Source organism: Heterodontus francisci, chromosome 15 (genome assembly GCF_036365525.1).
Source record: "Heterodontus francisci isolate sHetFra1 chromosome 15, sHetFra1.hap1, whole genome shotgun sequence".
Classification (NCBI taxonomy): Eukaryota; Metazoa; Chordata; class Chondrichthyes; order Heterodontiformes; family Heterodontidae; genus Heterodontus; species Heterodontus francisci.
Window position 1 is genome coordinate 98316078 of NC_090385.1, and position 25245 is coordinate 98341322.

The 25245-nt window shown below is 48.4% G+C and overlaps 1 protein-coding gene across 5 annotated transcripts in view; it reads left to right on the forward strand.

The window, feature by feature from the left end:
- taf7 (TAF7 RNA polymerase II, TATA box binding protein (TBP)-associated factor) overlaps window positions 1–25245 on the forward strand; it is a 43637-nt gene that overhangs the window by 13463 nt on the left and 4929 nt on the right. For 4 of the 5 annotated variants that reach the window (XM_068047898.1, XM_068047897.1, XM_068047901.1 and 1 more), the window contains exons 3-8: window positions 4645–4727; window positions 10476–10554; window positions 13524–13657; window positions 14882–15002; window positions 16130–16188; window positions 24533–24605. In XM_068047898.1, coding sequence (XP_067903999.1) covers window positions 4645–4727; window positions 10476–10554; window positions 13524–13657; window positions 14882–15002; window positions 16130–16188; window positions 24533–24605 — 549 coding nt within the window. The remainder of the gene's footprint in view (window positions 1–4644; window positions 4728–10475; window positions 10555–13523; window positions 13658–14881; window positions 15003–16129; window positions 16189–24532; window positions 24606–25245) is intronic. The other variant, XM_068047900.1, reaches the window with a different exon arrangement.

Below are 25245 nucleotides of genomic sequence, written 5' to 3' on the forward strand. Positions count from 1 at the left end.
ACAAACGTGAGAAAATCAGTAGGCACGCACATGGTAAAAACAAAAAAAATAGAACAAATTAAATTTTAAAAAAAGGGCCAGTCACGCTCTGAAATTATTGAACTCAATGTTCAGTCCGGTAGGCTGCAGAGTGCCTAATCAGAAAATTAGGTTCTAGTCATAGAGTCGTACAGCATAGAAACAGGCCCTTCGGCCCACCGTGTACATGCCGACCATAATGCCTATCTATACTAATCCCACCTGCCTGCATTAATTCCATATCCCTCTATGCCTTGTTCATTCAAGTACCTGTCCAGATGCCTCTTAAATGTCGCTACTGTTCCTGCCTTTACCACCTGCTCAGCCAGCTCATTCCCGATACCCACTATTCTTTGTGTGAAAAATTTACCCCTTTGATCCCCTTTAAACCCCCTCCCTCTCATCTTAAATCTATGCCCTCTAGTTTTAGTCACCTCTACCATGGGAAACAGACTCTGGCTATCTACCCTATCTATGCCTGTCATAATTTTATATACCTCTATCATGTCCCCTCTCAGCCTCCTTTGCTCGAGGGAAAACAGACCCAGCCTATCCAATCTCTCTTTATAACTCAAGCCCTCCAAACCAGGCAACATCCTTGTGAATCGTTTCTGCACCCTCTCTAGCCTAATCTCATCTTTCCTGTAGTGCGGCGACCAGAACTGCACACAGTACTCCAAATGCGGCCTAACCAACGTTATGTACAACTGTAACATGACGTCCCAACTCTTGTACTCAATGCCTCGGCCGATGAAGGCAGGCATGCCATACGCCTTCTTCATCACCCTGTCTATCTGTGTTGCCACTTGCAGGGAAATATGTACTTGCACCCCAAGGCCTCTCTGCTCAACAACACTCCCCAGGGCCCTGCCATTCACTGTATATGTCCTGCCCTGGTTTAACTTCCCAAAATGCATCACTTCACACTTGTCTGCGTTAAATTCCATTTGCCACTCTCTTGTCCACTTTCCCAGTTGATCTATATCCTGTTGTAACCTTAGACAAGCTTCTTCACTGTCCAATATACCACCAATTTTGGTGTCATCTGCAAACTTACTAATCATGCCCCTTACATTCACATCCAAGTCATTAATATATATGACAAACAACAGAGGGCCCAGCACCGATCCCTGCGGCACACCACTGGTCAACGGCCTCCAATCTGAAAAACAACCCTCCACTACCACCCTCTGCCTCCTATCACCAAGTCAATTTTGTATCCAATTTGCTAGCTCACCCTGGATCCCATGTGTTCGAACCTTCTGGACCAGCATACCATGCGGGACCTTGTCAAAGGCCTTGCTAAAGTCCATGTAGACAACGTCCATCACCCTGCCCTTGTCAGTCCCCTTGGTCACCTCCTTGAAAAACTCAATCAAATTCGTGAGACATGATTTCCCACGCACAAAGCCATGTTGACTATCCCTAATCAGACCATACCTTTCCAGATGCATATAAATCCTGTCTCTCAGAATCCCTTCCAATAACTTTCCCACCGCTGATGTAAGGCTGACCGGCCTGTAGTTCCCTGGCTTATCCCTGCTGCCCTTCTTAAATAACGGCACAACATTAGCTATCCTCCAGTCTTCCGGTACCTCACCTGTGGCTAACGATGATACAAAAATCTCTGCCAGGGCCCCAGCTATTTCCTCCCTTGCTTCCCATAGCATCCGAGGATACACCTGGTCAGGCCCAGGGGATTTATCCACCTTAATGCGCTTCAAAACCTCCAACACCACCTCCTTTGTAATGTTGATATGCTGCAGGATATCGGTGTTCCCTCCCTTGAACTCACTAGCTTCCATGACCTTCTCCACGGTAATTACAGATGAGAAATCCTCATTTAAGACCTCGCCCATTTCCCGTGGCTGCACACACAGATTGCCACACTGATCCTTACTCTCTCCCTAGCTACCCTTTTGCTCTTAATGTACTTATAGATTCTTTTAGAATTCTTCTTTATCTTATCTGCCAAGGAAATCTCATGGCCCCTTTTCGCCCTCCTAATTTCCTTCTGTTCCTCAAGCTTGCGTTGGTGTTCACTGGAACACTGCAGCAGGCCAAGGACAGAAATGTGAGTATGAAAGCAGGGGATGTGTTGAAATGGCAAGTGACAGGAAGTTTGGGATCATGTTTTCGGACTGAACAGAGCTGTTCTGCAAAGCAATCACTCAGTCTGCGTTTGGTCTCCCCAATGTAGAGGCGACCGCATTGTGAGCAGCAAATACAGTATACTAAATTGAAAGGAGTACAAGTAAATCTCTGCTTCACCTGAAAGGAGTGTTCGGGGCCTTGATTAGTGAGGAGAGAGGAGGTAAAAGGATAGGTATTACACCTCCTGCGATTGCATGGGAAGGGGATGAGGTGTCGGGGGTAATGGAGGAGTGGACCAGTGTGTCGAGGAGGGAACGATCTCTTCGAAATGCTGACGGGAAGGAAAGGGAAGATGCTTTTGGTGGTGGCGTCACATTTGAGATGGTGGAAATGGCGGAGGCTGATCCTTTGGATATGTAGGTTGGTGGGATGGAAAGTGAGGATAAAGGGAACCTTGTCACGGTTCAGGAAGGGAGGGAAAGGGGTGAGAGCAGAAGTGTGGGAAATGGGTTGGACACGTTTGAGGGTCCTGTCAACCACAGTGGGGGGGTGGGGGGCGGAATTCCTTGGTTGTGGAAAAAGGAAGATATATCAAGCGCTTTTGTGGAAGGTTGCATTATCAGAGCAGATGCGTTGGAGAAATTGAGAGAATGGAATGGAGTCCTTACAGGAAGCAGGATGTGAGGAAGTGTATTCGAGCTGTGGGAGTAGGTGGGCTTATAATGAATATTAGTGGACAGTCTTTACGAGGATGTTGCCTGGACTGGAGAAGTTTAGCTATGAGGAAAGATTGAATTGGCTAGGGTTGTTTTCTTTGGAACAGAGGAGGCTGAGGGGAGACCTAATTGAAGTGTATAAAATTCTGAGGGATCTAGGTAGAGTGGGCAGGAAGGCCTTATATCCCTTGGTTGAGGGGTCCACAACCAGGGGGCATAGATTTAGGGTAGGAGGTTTAGATGGAATTTGAGGGGAAATATTTTCACCCAGAGGGTGGTGGGGGTCTGGAATTCACTGCCCGAAAGGGTGGTGGAGGCAGAAACCCTCAATATTTAAAAAGTACTTGGCTATGCACTTAAAGTGCCATAACCTACAAGGCTGCAGACCAGGATCTGGAAAGTGGGCTGAAGTTGGATGCCTCCTTGTCAGCTGGCATGGACACGATGGACCGAATGGCCTCCTTCCATGCTGCAGATTTCTGTGATTCTCTGATTCAGAATCTGGAAGTTGGGTGAGATTGGAGGCTTCATGGAAGAGATTGGAAGATGGTGGGGAGTGGGGTTGGCGGTGGTGTCCGATCATGGCGTGTTGGTGAAGGTGGTATATTGAATCCAGCAAGTAAGTGGAAGGCACTTGCCACTTGGAGCCAGCAGTCTTCGCCTCCCTTTAGCCGCTGGATTTCCCAAGACTCAGAAAACTCAGCAACCAGGGTTAACTTTAAAATGGTGGTTAAATATGTGTGTGTAGCCCCATTATTATATCTAACTTGCCAACCGGCCTTGTTGGAGTGGGTTGGTTGCTCGCCCTTGAGCCACCTCAGATAAAACCAGAAGTGGGAGAATTGGGGTCGGGATTCAGATTTTTAACCTTTAGTATCCCATCCAAACGAAGCCCATCCTTTTTTTAAGGGGCTAAAATACCTCATATGGCGCCTGTGAGTCCTGCTGTCGAGACCCATGGGGCCTGTGGGTCCTGCTGTCTAGACCCACGGTGCTTGTGGGTCCTGCTGTCTAGACCCACGGTGCTTGTGGGTCCTGCTGTCGAGACCCACGGTGCCTGTGGGTCCTGCTGTCTAGACCCATGGTGCCTGTGGGTCCTGCTGTCTAGACCCATGGTGCCTGTGAGTCCTGCTGTCGAGACCCATGGTGCCTGTGGGTCTTACTGTCCAGACCCACGGTGCTTGTGGGTCCTGCTGTCTGGTGCTGCTCCAGAACTTGACTTTAGCTTTACATCTCAATTTGATATTTGTTGGGGCAGTGTATTCATTAGGATAGGAAAGGTACTTCTGAGATGGCATTAGCTAAAGGTTGGGTGTTATTTCAGTTTTTGATTCTCCTGCTCAGAACGCAGTGTGAATTTCGAAAGCTGTATTGCTGGCCTCCCTCCCTCCCAGTGAGTTCCTTCTAAAATGTATGGTGCTGTTGGAAGATCAAGGGAGTTCTCCCCGGTGTCCCCCTGGCCAACAATTATTCCTCAACCATCAGTAAAACTGATGATCTGGGCATTATCTCATTGCTGTTTCTGGGAGCTTGCTGTGTACAAATTGGCTGCGCATTCTTAGATTGCAGTAGTGACTTCATTTCAAACGTACTTCATTGGCTGTGAAGCACCTTAAGATGTCCCTGGGTCACAAAAAACATGATATAAGTGCGAGGTTGTCATTTCACATCCTACTTCATGGCATAGTGCGCCCAGGAAGGTTTGGTGCATCTAGTCGGCCAGAATTACAAATTTTCCCTTTTCCCATTCCCTTGTTCCATGATACTGATAATGAGCTGTAGGCTAAACTAGCTACATTGGTATTTCTTGTTGCAGGGAAAGGACAGAAGCAAGGCTCGAAGAGCAAAGAGGATGCACCTCATGAGTTAGAGAGTCAGTACATTCTAAGGCTACCATCGGTAAGAGTTTCTAATTCTCTTCATTGAATCATTCTCAGGTTGGGGCTTGGTGTGACAATTCAGATTTCAAATAAGCTTTTATTGGTCTTAACAGAAAGTAAAAATAAACACTGCGGACAGCAGAAATCTGAAACAAAAACAGAAAATGCTGGAACGGTGGAATAAGGAGGCCATTCTGCCCATCATGCCTGTGCCGGCCGTGAAAGAGTTTCCCAAAGCTATCCAATAGTCCCGTTCCCCTACTTTTTCCCATAGCTGTGCAAATGTTTTCTTTTACAGTATTTATCCAGTTTCAAAGAACAGTACAGCACAGGAACAGGCCATTCGGCCCTCCAAGCCTGCGCTGATCTTGATGCCTGTCTAAACTAAAACCTTCTGCACTTCCGGGGACCGTATCCCTCTATTCCCATACTATTCATGTATTTGTCAAGATGCCTCTGAAATGTCGCTATCGTACCTGCTTCCACCACCTCCCCTGGCAGCAAGTTCCAGGCACTCACCACCCTCTGTGTAAAGAACTTGCCTTGCACATCCCCTCTAAACTTTGCCCCTCGCACCTTAAACCTATGTCCCATAGTAACTGACTCTTACACCCTGGGAAAAAGCTTCTGACTATTCACTCTGTCCATGCCACTCATAACTTTGTAAACCTCTATCATTTCGCCCCTCCACCTCCGTCATTCCGGTGAAAACAGTCCGAGTTTATCCAACCTCTTCTCATAGCTAATGCCTTCCAGACCAGGCAACAACGTGGTAAACCTCTTCTGTATCCTCTCCAAAGCCTCCACGTCCTTCTGGTAGTGTGGCGACCAGAATTGCACGTAATATTCTAAGTGTGGCCTAACTAAGGTTCTGTACAGCTGCAACATGTTAAAAGTTACTTTTGAATCTGATTCCACTGCCTGTCAGGACAGCACATTTCAGATCACAGCTCGTTTTGTAAAAAGAAATCTCCTTTTCAAACGAGGTACCACATGGGGTAGGCTCATGACAAAGATTAACGTATGTGGAGTCAGGACAAATAGTTGAATGGATAGCAAATTAACTGGAAAAAAATGGGAAGAGGAAGGTTAAAGGGTACTTCTTTAGGTTGGAACAAAGGAGAAAGCAGTGTTTCACAAGGATCAGTGCAGGGACCACTGTTAGTCATAATTTACATTAACGATTTAGACTTGGGAACAAGTAACTGTCTATTTTCACATGATATCAAACTGAGGGGTACAGCTAACACATCAGGAAGAATACAACATACGTGATACAAGAAGATATTCGAAAACTTGTATACTCTGCAGTTAAATGGCAAATTAATATCGATAGATGGGAGGTGATGCACTTTGCTCGCAACAATAGAAACATCACCTAGACCTTAGAAAATAAGAAAGCTAGTGGACAGTTACAAAAAGCAGTTGATAATTTCCACTGTCCTATGTGTGAAGAAGTGCTTCCTGACTTCATCCCTGAACAGTTCAGCTCTAATTTTAACAAGTCCCTTGTTGTAGCCAGCAGGACAGCAGGCACCCACCAGAGGAAGTAGTTTCTCTCTGTCTGCCCTATTAATCATCTTATTGACCTAAATTAGATCATCCCTTAGTCTTCTATATTCAAGAGAATACAAGAGTCTATGCAACTTGTCCTCATAATTTGACCTTTATCGCCCTGGTATTACTCTGATAAATCAGCAACAAGGTGTCCAGAATGGGAGCTAATCAGAGCTCTGTACAACTGAAGCAATATTCCAGGGTATAGAATCTTCAGGCGTGACAGGGGAGGGTGTAAAAGAGGAGGTGGCATTGCACTGTTGATCAAAAAGTTAATTACTGCAGTAAGGAGGGATGATATCTTAGAAGGTTCCTCAAATGAGGCCATTTGGGTAGAACTTAAAAATAAAAAGGGGGCAATCATTTGGCTGGGAGTGTCCTTCAGGCCTCCCAACAGTCAGCGAGAGATAGAGGAGCAGATATGTAGGCAAATCTCAGAGAGGTGTAAAAATAATAAGGTAATGAAAGGGGATTTCAACTTTCCCAATATCAACTGTGATGGTCTTAGTGCAAAAGGCATGAAGGGGCGGAATTTCTTAAAGTGCATACAGGAGAGCTTTTTGAGCCAGCACGTAGAAAGTCCTACAAGAGAAGGGTCAGTACTGGACCTAATCCCAGGGAATGAAGCTGGACAAGTGGTAGAAGTGTCAGTGGGGGAGCATTTCGGGGATAGTGACCACAAATCTGTAAGGTTTAAAGGAGTTATGGAAAAGGACAAAGGGGGACCGGAAATAAAGGTACTGAATTGGGGGAAGGCTGATTTCAATATGATGAAACAGGATCTGGCCAAAGTGGACTGGGAGCAGCTACTTGTAGGAAAGTCCACATCAGACCAGTGGGAGTCATTCAAAAAAGAAATAGTGAGAGTTCAGAGCCAACATGTTCCCGTAAAGGTGAAGGGTAGGACCAACAAGTCCAGGGAACCCTGGATGTCAAAGGATATAGAGAATTGGATAAGGAAAAAAAAGGAGGCTTATGGCAGATTCAAAGTGCTGAAAATAGCGGAGGCCCTGGAGGAGCATAGAAAGTGTAGGGGGGGTACTTAAAAAAGTAATTAGGAGAGCAAAGAGGGGACATGAAAAAACACTGGCGGGCAAGATAAAGGAAAATCCCAAGGCATTTTATAAGTATATTAAGGGCAAGAAGAGAAGCAAGGAAAGAGTAGGGCCCATTAGGGACCAATGTGGCAATCTGTGTGCGGAGCCGGAGGATATAGGTGAGGTTTTAAATGATTACTTTTCATCTGTGTTCACTATGGAGAAGGACAATAGGTGTAGAGATCAGGGAGGGGGATTGTGATATACTTGAACAAATTAGCATTGAAAGGGAGGAAGTATTAGCTGTTTTAGCGGGCTCAAAAGTGGATAAGTCCCCAGGCCCAGATGAGATGTATCCCAGGTTATGTGAGGCAAGAGAGGAGAAAGCAGGGGCTCTGACACAAATTTTCAAGTCTTTTTTGGCCACAGGAGAGGTACCAGAGGGCTGGAGGACAATAAATGTGGTACCATTATTCAAGAAGGGTAGCAGGGATAAACCAGGTAAATACAGGCCAGTGAGTCTAACTTCAATGGTAGTGAAATTATTGGAAAAAATTCTGAGGGACAGGATTAATCTCCACTTGGAGAGGCAGGGATTAATCAGGGATAGTCAGCATGGCTTTGTCAGGGAGAGATTGTGTCTAACAACATTGATTGAACTTTTCGAGGAGGTAACTAGAGGTGTAGATGAGGGTAAAGCAGTTGATGTAGTCTACATGGACTTCAGTAAGGCTTTTGATAAGGTCCCGCATGGGAGATTGGTTAAGAAGGTAAGAGCCCATGGGATCCAAGGCAATTTGGCAAATTGGACCCAAAATTGGCTTAGTGGCAGGAGGCAGAGGGTGATGGTCGAGGGTTGTTTTTGCGAGTGGAAGCCTGTGACCAGTGATGTACCGCAGGGATCGGTGCTGGGACCCTTGCTGTTTGTAGTGTACATTAATGATTTAGATGTGAATAGATGAGGTATGATCAGTAAGTTTGCAGATGACACGCAAATTGGTGGTGTCGTAAATAGTGAGGAGGAAAGCCTTAGATTACAGGACAATATAGAGGGGCTGGTAAGATAGGCGGAGCAGTGGCAAATGGAATTTAATCCTGAGAAGTGTGAGGTGATGCATTTTGGGAGGACTAACAAGGCAAAGGAAAAGACAATGGATGAAGTACAGAGGGTCAGAGGGACCTTGGTGTACTTGTCCATAGATCACTGAAGGCAGCAGCACAGGTAGATAAGGTGGTTAGAAAGGCATATGGGATACTTGCCTTTATTAGCCAAGGCATAGAATATAAGAGCAGGAGGGTTATGATGGTGCTGTATAAAACGCTAGTTAGGCCACAGCTGGAGTACTGTGTACAGTTCTGGTCGCCACACTATAGGAAGTATGTGATTGCACTGGAGAGGGTGCAGAAGAAATTCACCAGGATGTTGCCTAGGTTGAAGCATTTCAGCTATGAAGAGAGGCCAGATAGGCTAGGGTTGTTTTCCTTAGAGCAGAGAAGGCTGAGGGGGGACCTGATTGAGGTATACAAAATTATGAGGGGCATTGATAAAATAGATCAGGAAGAAACTTTTTCTCTTAGCGGAGGGCTCAGTAACGAGGGGGCATAGATTTAAGGTAAGGGGCAGGAGGTTTAGAGGGGATTTGAGGAAAATAAATTTCATCCAGAAGGTGGTTGGAAGCTGGAACACACTGCCTGAAGGGGTGGTAGAGGCAGGAACCCTCACAACATTTAAGAAGTGTTTAGATGAGCACTTGAAACGCTATTGCATACAAGGCTACGGGCCAAGTGCTGGAAAATGGGATTAAAATAGATAGTTGCTTGATGGCCGACACAGACACAATGGGCTGAAGGGCCTGTTTCTGTGCTGTATAACTCTATGAATTTATGAAGCATTACTTCCTCTCCGTTGTATTCTAGCCCCACTGAGATATTCCATTAGCCTTTTCAATTATTTTTGTATCTGTCTACTAGGTTTTAGTGATTTCTGTACTTGGACCCCTAAATCTCTGCTGCTGCACAGTTCCCCTATATCCCCATTTAAAAAATATTCTGATTAATCTTTCCTGAGTCAAAGTGAATGACCTCAATTCCCTACAATAAAATCCATGTGCTACAGTTTTGCACACTCAATCTATCACTGTCCCTTTGCAAATCTCATCTTCACTACTTGCTGTTCCTCCTAACCTAGTGTTGTCAGCAAACTTGGATGTTTGGCTCTTTCTTTCATTCAAGTCATTTATAAATATAGTGAAATGCTGAGGCTCCAGTACAGATTTCTGGGGACACCACTGGTCACATCCTGCCAATTTGAGTACATACCCATTATCTCTTCTCTCTGTTTCCTGCATCCTAATCAATTCCCTATGCGAGCCTGTAGGTTGCCTCCAATTCCATGCACTCTAATATAAAATAAAAACAGAAAGTGCTGGAAATACTCAGCAGGTCTGGCAGCATCTGTGGAGAGAGAAGCAGAGTTAACGTTTCAGGTCAGTGACCCTTCATCAGAACTGGCAAAGGTTAGAAAAGTATTCGGTTTTAAGCAAGTGAAAGGGGTGGGGGGGGGGGGGGGGAGGGGTTAGGTGGGGAAGAGAACAAAAGAGAAGGTATGTGATAGAACAGAGGGCAGGAGAGATTAAATCACAAAGATGTCATGGAAAAAGGCAAAGAGTGTGTTAATGATTGTGGCGAAAGACAAAGCATTAGTCCGGAGAGAGTGTTAATAGCAGAATAATGAGCAGCTCTGTCCAAAAGCACGCCATGAAAAACAAGCACATGGTTAAAAAATAAAATAATCTCTCCTGCCCTATCACACACCTCTTTTGTTCTCTTCCCCACCAACATCTTCCACGCCCCCCCCCCCCCCCACCTCACTTGTTTATGACCTAATTCTTTTCAAACCTTTGCCAGTTCTGATGAAAGGTCACAGACCTGAAACGTTGACTCTGCTTCTCTCTCCACAGATGCTGCCTGACCTGTTGAGTATTTCCAGCACTAACTGTTTTTATTTCAGATTTCCAGCATGTGCATGTGCTTTTATTATAGTGTTCCATGCACTGTAATGTTTGTTGACAGTCTGAATGGTGGGGGAGATGTGTGGATGCGCCAAGTGTCTGGATGAATGAGCATGTAAATAATGCCCTGTAGATTTTCTGGTCAGTGTTCTTTCTGTGCAGGAGCATGCAGCCATTGTGCGGAGAGCTGTGCAGTCAGGGAATGTCAACCTCCGGGATCGACTGACAATCGAGCTGCACTGTAAGTGCTCCAGCTGAATGTGTTTACAATTATTTATTTTCTCCTCCCCTAAGGCCGGTTCCATCAATCTTGGCAAAGCTGTGATTTTCTTCCATCTTGGTCTCCACCGGTGTTGCCAGTTCCCTTCTTTGGGTGTTGACTGAATGCTGGTACTTCCTTCCTCCAGTATAAGCACCCTGGACAGTGACTGTCAATGAGCCATATTACTGAAAAGGGCTTCACAGCTGAGCATGACCTGATGTTCATGTAGTTGCAGATTCCAGTAAGCCTGCTGGTGAGCGCTTCAGGGCGGGAACTCTGGCTAAACTGCATTGTCCCTTTGCAAATTGTATCTCTCCTGGTTCAGATTGGCTAACTCGGCACAGCGTGGATATGCAACCCAAGACTTTTCTGATTGCTGCACCACACCCGATTAAAGACCCCACTCGCGTCTCTGACCCTTCAATAATCCCATCTGTTAAAAATATGTCCATCACCCTCTTAAAATCTCTGACCTTCATTTTCATTCCCTGTCCTAGTCAGCTATTTTACCACCCACTGCATGAAGCAATTTTTAATTTTTTAAATTTTTTAGAGATACAGCACTGAAACAGGCCCTTCAACCATTTCCCCACCAGTTTCCTGATCAGCAGAAACCGTGGTAGGTGCATAACCAGAGTTTCTGCCGAGCTAGCATCAAAGTTAGGGCATCTGATTGGGAGAACCCCCACACCCTGGTGAAATTCTCAGCGTATATCTTAATCATGCATTCACTGTTTCATCCAAGTTTGAATCTGTGCCTCAGTATCTTCGACCTTCATAGGATCGTAGAAGCTCAGCACAGATGGAGGTCGCTCAGCTTTTGCACCTGTGCCAGCTCTTTAGCTGGGCTGGGAAGTCTAAATCCTCTGTGTACATACAAAAAGGCCAGCTGGTCATTGAGCCTGCCTCATACTGTAGTGATGCCTAAAGCATTGTAATTTACATCCTACTACCCACTGACAGTCATGTGAGCCCCTGGGAGAAGGGAAAAAGCAAATAAAAACACAATTAGGGACTAGTCGTTTGGTAGCACAGAACCTGAGTGTTGCTGAAAATAGAGACATGTTGTCGAAGCTTTTCGTCTTGCACTCATCAGGACAATTGCAAGAATAACCAATGTAAGGGAAAACAACAAGTTATACTGCATAGGAAGAGAATGCTGATTGGTTGGCAAGTGAACTCTGATTGGCAGAGGCATTGCCCTGAGGAATGAACCAGCAAATGGCTGTCACTTATTTTGTTCAGCTGAAACAGGCACAATGTTTGTACATGTTCTTTCTGTCTGCAAAGAACAGGGCCCTGTGTATTGATGTATGTAGCTTCCAGTACATGCAAATGGGCCACACTGCGAACCCGACTGACAATCTTAAATTGGTTGTCAGCGTAATTCTTAGCACGCTGTGGATTATTTAGCAAATGTTGTCCAGTCGTGGGATCGCATCTAACATTGGACATGGTGTTCTGAGTTTTGTAAGCACGGGCTGGTTGGGTACAGTCCGTACCTTGCCTATTGCAAACAGCGGAAGGGACATGTTGTTTGATACGATCCGCTAGTCTTTGGGACATACGGCTTATTTACCTAACATCACAATGGCACAACAAGTAAGTGCGATGTATGAATTTCAATGTCAGTGTGATGCTACATCCCAAAGATTGGCAGATCGTATCAAACAACATGTCTCTTCTGCAGTTTGCAACGGGCAAGGTACAGGCCGTACCCAACCAGCCCGTGCTAGCTAAACACAGAATACAGTGTCAAATGTTAGATATGATTCCGCAATTGGACAACATTTGCTAAATAATCCACAGTGTGCTAAGAATTATGCTGACAATCAATTTAAGATTGTCAGTAGGGCTCGCAGTGTGGCGCATTTGCGCTTACTGGAAGCTACATACATTAATGCACAGGGTCCTGTGTTTTGCAGACAGAAATAATATGTATAAACATTGCGCCTGTTTCAGCTGAACAAAATAAGTGACAGCCATTCGCTTGTTCATTCATCGGGGCAATGCCTAGACCAATCAGAGTCAAACTGCCTGGTTTAAATTTTAAATAAAGTTTGGCGGTTAACTGTCAGTCACCGTAGACTGGTGCATTTTCCATGGCAACGCCTCTACCGATCAGAGTTCACTTGCCAACCAATCAGCACTCTTTTCTCATGCAGTGTAAGTTGCTGTTTTCCCTTACATTGGTTATTCTTGCGACTGTCCTGATGAGTGCAAGGTGAAAAGCTTCGACAGCATGTCTCTATTTTCAGCAATATAATAAAAGCGAAATACTGCGGATGCTGGAAATCTGAAATAAAAACAAGAAATGCTAGAAACACTCAGCAGGTCTGGCAACATCTGTGGAGAGAGAAGCAGAGTTAACATTTCAGGTCAGCGACCCTTCTTCAATACAGTTAGAGACATGAAACAGAGCCCCTTAGGCAATCAAAAACTAATCCAGGTGACCACATTGACCATACTTAAATCAGCAGATATTTCACCTAACTTTTATAAGGCACGTTTTTCACCCCAGCCAGGAACTGCTACCTCTTCTCCTTGAGATTTGCTGTGAATCAGCACACACCATGTGAACCGGTAACTTGTTCCAAGCATCAACTGTCATCTGGGAAAAGATCCTGATATCTAACCTGGCCCTTTCCCCACATCCTTATATATTACTTTATCCAGTTCCCTTTTGTATGATCTAGTCTGTGTCTAAACACCTGCTTGAGGCAAACCATTCCCTTTTCTAATAAACATCTGTGTTACATTTGAATGCCACTTTAGGATCCACTTTTTATTGCCTTAAGCACGTTGATTGGCTTGGCTCACACTTGATGGAACCTTCAGAACCCAGCGAAACTTCAGGAAGAGTAGATAACTAGAGGAGAGGAAAGTGGAAATGCAGCAACGAAGTTACATGCTATCAGCTGACTGGGTTTCTATTTTCATTCTCACAGCAGATGGTCGGCATGGCATCGTGCGAGTGGACAAGCAGCCCTTGGCTGCTAAGTTAGTTGATCTGCCGTGTATCATCGAATCCCTCAAGACCATCGATAAAAAGACTTTCTATAAGACCGCTGATCTGTGTCAGGTTCGGTGATCCTGCTACTTGTAGCGATAAATAACAAAGTTACAGATGCTGCATTCACATCAGCAGTGGCAGCAATGAACAACGGGAGCCCAGCAACTGATAGACAAGAGATTGTTTATTTGTTTCTGGTGTTGGCGGGGATTATCCTATCGTTTGTTGATCTTATATTGAGGGATATGGTGAGAAAGGTTAAGTGAGTGGGCAAAGATTTGGCAAATGGAGTATAATGTGAAATTGTCCATTTTGGCAGGAAGAATAAAAAAGCATATTATCTAAATGGTGAGAGATTGCAGAACTCTGAGATGCAGAGGGATCTGGGTGTCCGAGTGCATGAATCGCAAAAAGGTATTATGCAGGTACAGCAAGTAATTAGGAAAGCCAATAGAATGTTATAGTTTATTGCGAGGGGAATTGAATACAAAAGTAGGGAGGTTATGCTTCAGCTATACAGGGCATTGGTGAGACCACATCTGGAGTACTGTGTACAGTACTGGTCTTCATATTTAAGGAAGGATGTAAATGCATTAGAAGCAGTTCAGAGAAGGTTTACTAGACTAATACCTGGAATGGGTTGGTTGGTTTATGAGGAAAGGTTGGACAGGACAGGCGAGGCTTGTATCTGCTGGAGTTCAGAAGAGTAAGAGGCAACTTGATTGAAACATATAAGATCCTGAGAGGTCTTGACAGGGTGGATGTGGAAAGGATGTTTCCTTTTGTGGGAGAATCTAGAACTAGGGGTCACTGTTTAAAAATAAGGGGTCTCCCATTTAAGATGAGAATTTTTTTTTTCTCAGACGGTTAAGAGGCTTTGAAACTGTTTTCCTCAAAAGGCGGTGGAAGCAGGGTCTTTGAATATTTTTAAGGCAGAGGAAGATAGATTTTTGATAAGCAAGGGGGTGAAAGGTTATCGGGAATGTGGAGTTGAGGTTACAATTAGATCAGCCATGATCTTATTGAATGGCAGAGCAGGCTCGAGGGGCTGAGTGGCCTACTCCTGTTCCCAAGTTGTATGTAAGGGTAAATGTGGGCTGTGTGAGGAGGTGGAGCTGCATATGTGAAGAGGTGAGTGTGAGGGAAATGAGGTGGGCTGAGGGATATGAGGTGGGGGCTGTGTGAAGAGGTGGCGTTGAGGGAGACGGTGAGGATGGGGGCTGTGTGAAGGCAGTCTCTATATTGGAACACGTGCTTCCGCTGCATTATGTGTTGTGCTTCTGTTACTCTTAGATGCTGGTGTGTACCACTGATGGGGAGCTGTACCCTCCACAGGAGGAGCCTGTGCCAGTTGATCCCAAAAACAAAAAGAAGGACAAGGACAAGGAAAAGAAATTCCTCTGGAATCACAGCAGTGAGTTTCATAATCATCACACACTGCATCACAATAGAAGCGTTGCTGTGGACCTCAGCACCCCTGGACCAGGGAGCAGGAAGATTCAGACAGGGTTCCCACTCCTGACCGCTATCCTTTGACTCCTATAGGAGGGCACCTGTGTGGGATGGCAGGGAAAGGTTGGGGCTGGGCATGACTCCTCTGCCTCACACGGTCAAACAGTCTGACAATGTCTCTACTTGCCCATGGAGGAAAGCCGCTTGAGTAGAGTAGAGCTGAGTCATAACCTGCCATGTGTAAAAACCTTCAGGAAAAAAATAGGGAGAAAGTCAAAGGAATGAGGAACTCCCCCAGTTAACATTCCACATGAATCCTATGAAAGGAGATGTGCTGCTACTCCTCTCTGGGACTGGACGGTGTTTGTACACTGGGGTTTTATACATGTAATAGCAGGCTTGGGGAAGTGTATTCTCCAGCTTCGCCTGTGATAGGATGAAGAATTGCTTTAACAGATCTCTTTAAGCAGAGCTGCAGGTGAAGTATGTTAACTGGGCTAGCCATTGCAGTCACTGTCACTGCACTTGAGTGTCTGAAATGTTTGTACTTTCTACACTGGAGCTGTGGAAAGGCCCCAGCAGTGCAATTCTAAACACCCTCCTAAATTTGGACTGTACCTGGTGAATATTTTGCACTGTGTAATGCTGGGAATGAGCTATTGGACTGGGGAATTAGTGAGAGAGTAGAACCAGAGAGATTCACAACAAAGAATGAAGCTGTTAGGCCTGTCGCGTGTGTGCTCGCTCTTTGCTGGAGAAATGCAAACTAATGCTACAGCTCGACTCTCTTTACAGTCGTGTATCAATCCAAAACTAATTCCAGTGCTCTGTTCACAACACGTTGTCCTGAACCATCCCTTGTATTGATGTGTTGTGTAAGAAAAATGTACAATGGCTGCACGAAAATGGAGACCAGGACAGCATTTAGTAATTATTTTAGTGGAATTCAAACTTGAATAGCGAGCTCAGGTGGCTCAAATTTGCCACAATTCTGAAATCTCAAGAGAGTAGAGCTCCATGCTGTTGGTCAAAATGTCTAGTCGGTGATTCACAGTTATTGACACTTTTTGCTTTTGCCTTGAATTTCAGTCACGTGCCCCCTGAAGAATGTCCGTAAACGGCGATTCAGGAAAACTGCAAAGAAGAAGGTGAGGGCTTTCAGAGCGAGCAGTCTCTAGAATCTGCAGTACTGCGTACTCCATCTAACTTGTGCTCTACCAGTCCCGGAAGTGTTTGATGAGATAGTGTAGATAGAGCTGTACTCTGTACCTAACCCTGTTTTAATTTATAAGGTGGCCTTTATACCCCAGGCCCCTTTTATGTATTTCATGTCGAGGGGCCTTTATTCCTCAGTCCCCTTTATATACATTTTAAAATAACTTTATTAAAAACAGATAAGTAAACCAAAAACTCAAATTAAAATGCCATTGTCGGCATCGATGATGCACTCCAGCCCCTGCAGTGTCCACCGGTCGTGGAAGGCCTCAAGCGTACTGGTGGACACCGCATGCTCCCTTTCCAGGGACGCCCGGGCGCGAACGTAACCGCGGAAGAGGGGCAGGCAATCAGGGCGGGCGGACCGCCAATGGCCCGCAGCCTGGACATGTGAATTGCCACCTGGGAGAGGCACAGGAGCAGACCGACGAGGGGATTCTCCTCCCGGCCCTCACCCCTCCGCACCGGGTGCCCAAAGATCAGGAGCGTGGAGCTAAAGTGCAGCCAGAACTTGAGGAACAGCCCCTTTAAATATGCAAACACTGGCTGCAACCTCACACACACCATATAGACGCGGAACACAGATGCATCCAAGCCACAGAAATTACAGGCGGCCTGTGAGTCCGTGAACATGCTGAAAAGTCTATTTCACGGGACTGCTCTGTGCAGCACCCTCCACCCCAGGTCCCCAATGTAAAGGGGGAGGACTCCCACGTAGAGAGACCTCCACCGAGGTTTTCCCTCGCTGCCAGATGGCAACTCGGTGTGTCCAGCCAGCTGACGAGGGAGAAGAAGTGGAGAATGTGCAGAAGCAGCCCGTACAGGAAACCCCTCCGCACTGTTTGGAATAGCACGGAGGGCATTTCTGAGAGGCGGCTTGGGTTGTGCGGGACCGGCTCCGAAGGAGGGTTTCGAGGCCTGGGTCCAATGAGCAGTTTCGGCCAAGCGGGGATCAGCTCAGCCGGGAACGCAGAGCACTCCCGAGCCCCCTCATCACTCGCAGTGAGGGGTGTCCCGAGGGCTTCGGCTACTCCTCCGCCCGTCGGTCCGTCCCCAGAGCCGGCCGTTGGACAGCTGAGGCACGCTCCTCCGCTGGCGGGGGAGCGCCCTGATTGGAGGTGACCATGTTCCAGACTCTGAATAGATCCCGGTAAAAGACAGGCAACTCCCTCAGAGGCGCGGCTAATGTTCTCTGCCGGGAGCTGCGTGTCGTCTTGAAGGCAGTGCCCCGGCGGAAAAAATAGGTCGCCACAGACCATCTGGGAGGACGCTCGACGTACAGGTATCTCTGCAGGGTCCGCAGGCGTAGAGTCGCAGCTTGGGTGTGGACGCACACCATCAACTGACTGCCCTACCCAATGGGGAGACTCAGGACCGCGACAGCGACCCAGTGGTTCCTCTTGCCCTGGAAGAAATCCACCAGCCTCTTTTGGATCTTGGTGGCGAATGCAGGGAGCGGGGCCAAAGTGACCAACCGGTACCACAGCATCGAGACCACCAGCTGGTTCATGACCAGCGCTCGGCCCTGTAGGAAGGCACTCGGAGCAGTCCTGTTCAGGGCCCCAGCCGAGTGGTGACTTTCGCCTCCAACTCCTGCCAGTTTGCCGGCCAGGCTTCCTCAGTGGGGCTAAGGTGGACTCCCAGATAGAGGAGGTGCGTGGTGCTCCATGCAAAAGCTGTTAACTCCTCCATTAGGGAGTCCACTCGCCACTGACCCACCAGAAGTCCAGAACATTTCTCCCAATTGATCCTCACGGAGGACGCAGCAGAAAAGGTCTGCTGGCAGTCGCGCATCCTCTGCAAATCAATGGGATCTGTGACCGTGAGGAACACGTCATCGACGTAAGCTGAGAGGTTGACCCACATGGCCAGCCCGCGCAGAGCCAAACCCGTCAACCTCCTGCGAAGCAGGCACAGGAACGGCTCCATGCAGATGTTAGACAATTGGCCGGACATGGGGCAACCCTGATGCATTGCTCCCCAAAAGCGAAGGGGTGCCGTCAAGGGCCGGTTAACTTTGACCAGACACACTGCGGCGGCGTATAAAAGTCGGACCCGGGCCACAAAATGTGGCCCGAGTCCGAATGCGTGCAGAGTCCCGAAAAGGTAATCGTGATCCACCCTGTCGAACGCCTTCTCCTGATCGAGGGAGAGAAAAGCGACTGACAGACCAGTCCTCTAGGAAAGATGGATCAGGTTCCGGACCAGGTGGATATTATCCTGGATGTTATCCTGGATGTACTGGCCCGGGACTGTGGAGGAATAGTCTGGGTGGATCATGTGGGCCAGCACGGAGCTCGGGTGGGTAGACATAGCCCGGGCAAAGATCTTATAATCCGTGCTGAAGAAGGAGACTGGACACCAATTTCTAAGCAGGCGGAGATCGCCCCTCTTCGGCAGCAGAACGATGACCGCCCTGCGCCACGAGAGGGGCATCTCCCCGGTCGCCAGGCTGTCCCCCAGGACATCCCAGAACGCCCTGAGGAACTCCATGTTCAGCCTGTCCAGCCCTGGGGATTTGCCCCTCGAGAGCTGGTGGAGGGCACAGGTCAGCTCCGCCAATGGGAGCCTCCACTCCTTCAGTGCTGTCCGGGCTGACCTTCGGCAGGTCCTCCCACAAAACTGGATGGATCTGGTGAGAACAACACACTATGGTAGGTACGGACCAGGCGGCCCATTCCCTATGGATCCGTGATGGAAGATCTGTCGTCGGCCAGCAGCTCAACAAGCTGCTTACGGACCCCCCGCCATTTTTCCAGCGGGTAGAAGAAGGGTGAGGCGCGGTCCAAATCTTCCAGGATGTCTCTGAACTCTGAGCTATAGGTCCCTCAGTGTGCCCTTCTCTTTGTACGTCTGCCACAGGGCCGGGTCCGCGACGGCATGACCGAGGCAGGACTCCCAAGTTGAGCACCTCCCTCTTTAGGCGCCCGAACTCGGCTTCCCGCCTCTTGGTTAACAACTTTGTGTTCTCCTGACAGAAGACATGCATGTGAGTCTTGCCCGCATCCCACCATAGCCTCAAGGAGGTAAAGTCCCCCCCCTACTTCCTTCTGCAGTTGGCCCAGAACCAACGGAACAATTCCCAGAATTGCTCGTCCTCGGCAACAATCAGTTGTTAAAGTGCCAGTATGCGGACCCCGCCCGCGTGCGGAGCGGAATGAACTCCGCCCACACCAGGTGGTGGTCCGAGCACAGCACCAGCCGCATGGAGGCCGCCGAGACACGGGAGACATATGCCTGCGAAATGTAGAGGAGGTCGATTCGGGACCCTCCTCCTCCAGACCTCCTCGTGAAGGCGCTCGAGTGGGGATGGAGATTCCGCCATACGTCTACCAAGTTGAGGGAGCTGATCAGTTCCCTCAATTTCTCTACTGACGCTTGGCTGCTGCCCTGGGGACCGGAGCGATCCCTCACCTCGAGGATACAGTTAAAATGCCCCCCCCCCCCCCCCGAGGATGATGCACTCGGTGCTATTGCTAGAGCTCAAGAGAGTGAACGGTTCAAAGAACCGTTCAAAGAACGGTGAGGTGGAGCAATCAACCTGGCACGTGCTCCTTGACCCCCAAGATCTCTGGCTGAAATATCGGGGCCAACAAGATAGCCACCCCACTAGAAATGGGAGTGATCTGAATCATGTAGACCCAACCCTGCCACTCCAGGAGCCAGGTGGCTATGTCTCCCGGAACGGTGTGGGTTTCCTGCAGAAAGCTCACTGCATATCTCCCTTCCCCGAGGACTGAGAGATTGTGAAATCTGCGGTGAGACCCCCTGCTGCTGTTGATGTTGAGGCTGGTTATGTTTATCTTCATGCCAAAAGTACTTAAAATCCAGTCACCAACACCTCGCTATGAGGAGGGAATGGAAGTGCCCCCGGCTTTCCACTCTTCCAGCAATCCATTGAGGAACGCTTTAAACCAGCACCTCTCAACCAGTTTCACGCCCGCGCCCTTTCCCGCTTTCTTGAGGGCGGGACAGACGGACCGGATAATCAGCGCCAGATTCGACCAACGGCCGAGGGCCAGTAGAACTTTATTTCTCGCATGCTGCGAGGAAGGCCCGGAGTTCCGAGGTGGGGATGACAGGAGACTCAGTGGGAGGCACGAGGGACTCCACCGCCTCACTGGTGATGGAATCAAGGTCATTCTCCGTGCCCCACATCGAGTCCCCGTACTCCTCCAGGTCGTCACTGCCAGCGGCCGACACACCCATCACGCACTGTGGGGGCGGATGTCCCGGCCAAGCCAGCTGGTCCTGCCTTTGCCCGCCTTTGTCACGGTGCTACCCCCAGGATCGATGGCAGAAGAGTCCTCTCTGGGTTCTACTGTGGAACTGGAGCCTATGGGCGCCAGTGTGTCAGGACCAACGCCCCCCCCACCCCCCACCCCCCCACCTCTGTCCCCATTTTCAATTATAATTGGGTCGGGTACATCCTGGTCTGGAGTAGATTTTAGCTGGGAGGGCTGACCCTTTAGGGCCTCGCCCTGCCCTCCACTCAGGGCACCCGACCCAGTGGCAGAATCGGATGGTTCTGCACGAGCATCCCCAGGCTCCCCCACCACAAGCAGGGCTCCACTTGCTCCCACAGGAGGGGCCACATGTACAGGGGTCTCCCCCCTCCCCTCCATCCTGAGGGGTAGGGAGCTCCTGCTCAGGCTTTGCAGCCTTGATGGTGGTGGTGGCAGGGGGAACCTGGGGACCCGAGCCAGGTGACTGCTCCCCTCAACAGGTGGGCCCTGCACAACAAGTCCCTGAGTTACCTGTGTGGGGGGTTGCCTTCTCTTTTTCCCACTAGGCGCGGAGGCTCGGAGACCTCCATGTCATCACGGGCCTCTGCCTTCACACCCTCCTTTTTCCTGGTCACCCTGGGCCTGAGCCCAGCCCTGGGGCAGGTAGTGTCCCGGGATCAGGCCTTGGGCTGAGCTCTGGTTCAGGTTGTGCCATAGTGTCCAGGGGATGCGCTTCTCGGCGTTTTCCTCTGCGCCTTCCTTCCACTCGGATGGGCACCCCCACCTCCCCACCAGAGGCTGTGAAAAGCACAGCCTCCGGAACCGACTGAACAGTGTCTTTTGGAGGTGTAGGGGGAGTGGGAGGAGGTGCAGCAGAGTCTGGGCTGCCGAGGTGGAGTTGGCAGCCAGGAGGTTGGGGCAATTCTTATGAGCAGCGCCATCCCCTTGCAGACATGGCACCGTGCCACGTCCAATGTCCAGAAGATGCGGTAGGCCGTCCCTTGGAACTCCACATTGAAATGGCCATCCGTGACCACCTCCCGCCCCAGCTGCATAAAGCGCTGGCGGCGGAGGGAGTACACATGCCGGAGGCTGTTCTCCCGAAGACCAAGCGGGACTGGGTGAGCCCTGTCTTTATTTCCCCAAGATGGTGCAGGTGGGGAAGGAGGAACTCACCAGGAATGAAGGGTGGGACAATTGACAAAATGACCCGTTGTACAGTGGCCTCCAGGGGGTCCACTGGCAGAAAGTTCCTGCCCACGGTGAGCCCGATGCTCAGGGCTGGGCCACTGCCCACTGGGTCTTCAGGAAAAACACAACCTTACTGTACATTTTGGAGGCAGCAATAATGGCCGAAGGGCTGACAACCTCGGCCATTGCTTTCACACATGCCTCAATTGACATATTGGGGTGGAGGTCGCTCATGACCTCATGCTTTGATGTTATCAGCGCAAACGGTGACGGGGTAACAGGTGCAGCTGCAGAGCATACATGCGAGAAGGCCCCGCCACTGGCCAAGAGGGGCTTGCCATGGGGTCGAAGAGCCACGCCCACCCCTAAGAAACAAAGCAAACAACAGTTTTTGTAAACTAAAGCAATATGATGGGGGGTGTGTGGTAGAGGAGGATAGTGATGAAAAGGAGAGGAGAGATTAGGTGGCTGAGAGGTGGAAGGGAGAGAAAGGCTGTGAGGATGTTTCTCTTGAATTGGTGGTTGGAGCACCTTACTGTAGCAAATACAAAGTCCAGTCTTCCAGTCAGGGGAGGGCTCTTCGCCCGGGTCGACTGGAAACCCCGGTTCTTTCAACTTTCTGCTGCTGTTACAAAGAGTTTCTTCACCCGGGCGGCTCCAGCCATCCTGAACCACGCAGTTGAGGTGGCAAGGGAGCCCCCTTTGGGCAAGATGGAGGAAAACACAAAAGCAAATACAGGGACTCCCTATAGAATTTTTCAGCCCCACCCCTGGATTTTCGGTGTCTCCTCCTTCCCCCTACAGTCCAAGCAAAACAGTTCACCAGTGCTCCAACACCCACCTCTCCAGAATAACTCGCAGGTCCTTTACTCCAATGGATAGAATCAGTTCCACACTTGTGTTGTAGTTTGTAGTTCTCCATTCTCAGCTCTCAGTTCTCTCCTCTCCAGCTGCTGCTCCCAAAGGTGCAGCTGATTACACACAGGAAGTGCTCCAAACTCTCCAGCTAATCCTGTGCTGTACCTTCCTGGGAGTATTTGATGGGGACAGTGTAGAGGGAGCTTTACTCTGTATCCCACCCATACTGTAATTATCCTGGGAGTGTTTGAGGGGGACAGTGTAGAGGGGGCTTTACTCTGTATCTAACCTGTGCTGTGCCTGTCTTGGGTGTGTTCGATGGGACAGTGTAGAGAAAACTTTATATCTAACTCCGTGCCGTACCTGTCTTGGGCATCTTTGATGGGGCAGTGTAGAGGCAGCTTTACTCTGTATCTAACCCATGCTGTGCCTGTCTTGGGCGTGTTTGATGGGGCAGTGTAGAGGCAGCTTTACTCTGTATCTAACCCATGCTGTGCCTGTCTTGGGCTTGTTTGATGGGATAGTGTAGACGGAGCTTTACTCTGTATCTAACCAATGCTGTGCCTGTTTTGGGCGTGTTTGATGGGATAGTGTAGAGGGAGCTTTATTCTGTATCTAACCAATGCTGTGCCTGTTTTGGGCTTGTTTGATGGGATAGTGTAAAGGGAGCTTTACTCTGTATCTAACCAATGCTGTGCCTGTTTTGGGCGTGTTTGATGGGATAGTGTAGAGGGAGCTTTACTCTGTATCTAACCAATGCTGTGCCTGTCTTGGGCGTGTTTGATGGGATAGTGTAGAGGGAGCTTTATTCTGTATCTAACCAATGCTGTGCCTGTTTTGGGCTTGTTTGATGGGATAGTATAGAGGGAGCTTTACTCTGTATCTAACCAATGCTGTGCCTGTTTTGGCCTTGTTTGATGGGATAGTGTAAAGGGAGCTTTACTCTGTATCTAACCAATGCTGTGCCTGTTTTGGGCGTGTTTGATGGGATAGTGTAGAGGGAGCTTTACTCTGTATCTAACCAATGCTGTGCCTGTCTTGGGCGTGTTTGATGGGATAGTGTAGAGGGAGCTTTATTCTGTATCTAACCAATGCTGTGCCTGTTTTGGGCTTGTTTGATGGGATAGTATAGAGGGAGCTTTACTCTGTATCTAACCCATGCTGTGCCTGTTTTGGGCGTGTTTGATGGGATAGTGTAGAGGGAGCTTTATTCTGTATCTAACCCATGCTGTGCCTGTCTTGGGCGTGTTTGATGGGATAGTGTAGAGGGAGCTTTACTCTGTATCTAACCAATGCTGTGCCTGTTTTGGGCGTGTTTGATGGGATAGTGTAGAGGGAGCTTTATTCTGTATCTAACCAATGCTGTGCCTGTTTTGGGCTTGTTTGATGGGATAGTGTAGAGGGAGCTTTACTCTGTATCTAACCAATGCTGTGCCTGTCTTGGGCTTGTTTGATGGGATAGTGTAGAGGGAGCTTTACTCTGTATCTAACCAATGCTGTGCCTGTCTTGGGCGTGTTTGATGGGATAGTGTAGAGGGAGCTTTATTCTGTATCTAACCCATGCTGTGCCTGTCTTGGGCGTGTTTGATGGGATAGTGTAGAGGGAGCTTTACTCTGTATCTAACCAATGCTGTGCCTGTTTTGGGCGTGTTTGATGGGATAGTGTAGAGGGAGCTTTACTCTGTATCTAACCAATGCTGTGCCTGTCTTGGGCGTGTTTGATGGGATAGTGTAGAGGGAGCTTTATTCTGTATCTAACCCATGCTGTGCCTGTTTTGGGCGTGTTTGATGGGACAGGGTAAAGGGAGCTTTACTCTGTATCTAACACAACAGGTTGGCAAGAGCTTTACTGTGAGCATAATCCATGGATTATTTGGTGCTCGGTCAGGCGCAGTGCTAGTTTCATTTTGAATGTTTGTCCCAGACCAAAATAAAAACTTCTATTCCCAGCAGTCACAATACTAAAGTGAAACTTCTTTATTCTTGTTTTTTCTGTTCTCAGTACATTGAGTCTCCGGATGTGGAAAAGGAAGTAAAAAGATTGCTGAGCACAGATGCTGAGGCCGTCAGTGTCCGTATCCTCCTTGGTGAAGCGGGAGTGGGGTTCGGGTAATGGGAGTTTTGCAGCTTGGGTGTGTACTGATAAAGATAGACCTGCATTTCACCTTCCATGACCTCAGGGCTTCCCAAAACACTTCATAGCCAAAGGAATACTTCTGAAGTGTCGTCACTGTTGTAATGTGGGAGGCATGGCAGCTAATTTACACAGGGCGTGCAAAGAGCATGGGGTGTTGAAGTGTGTTTGCCTGATGTGTATTGAGAGATATATATTGGCCCAGAACATCACTGAGAACTTACCTGATTGTCATCAAAATAGTGCCATGGGATCTTTTACCAAAAAGAGCAGATGGGGCCTTGGTTTAACACATCATCCTAAAGTTGGCACCTGCGGTATTGCAGCACTCCCTCAGTGGACTTCTCTTCAGTATAAACATTCCTGCTCAGTCGGAGAGCCCTCTGGGATGGGAGGGTCCCTCTGCAGTTGAAACATTCCTCTTAACTGTCAGCATTCCACTTTGAGTAGGAACAGTAATCTTTCGTGGCTGCCTTCCCCTTCTGTACCAACATTACTGTTTCTTTGTGCTATATTAATGAAAGTCTTCTTTCTCTGCTCACAATTTGATTAAGGCAACTTCATTTAAATCAGTAATTTCA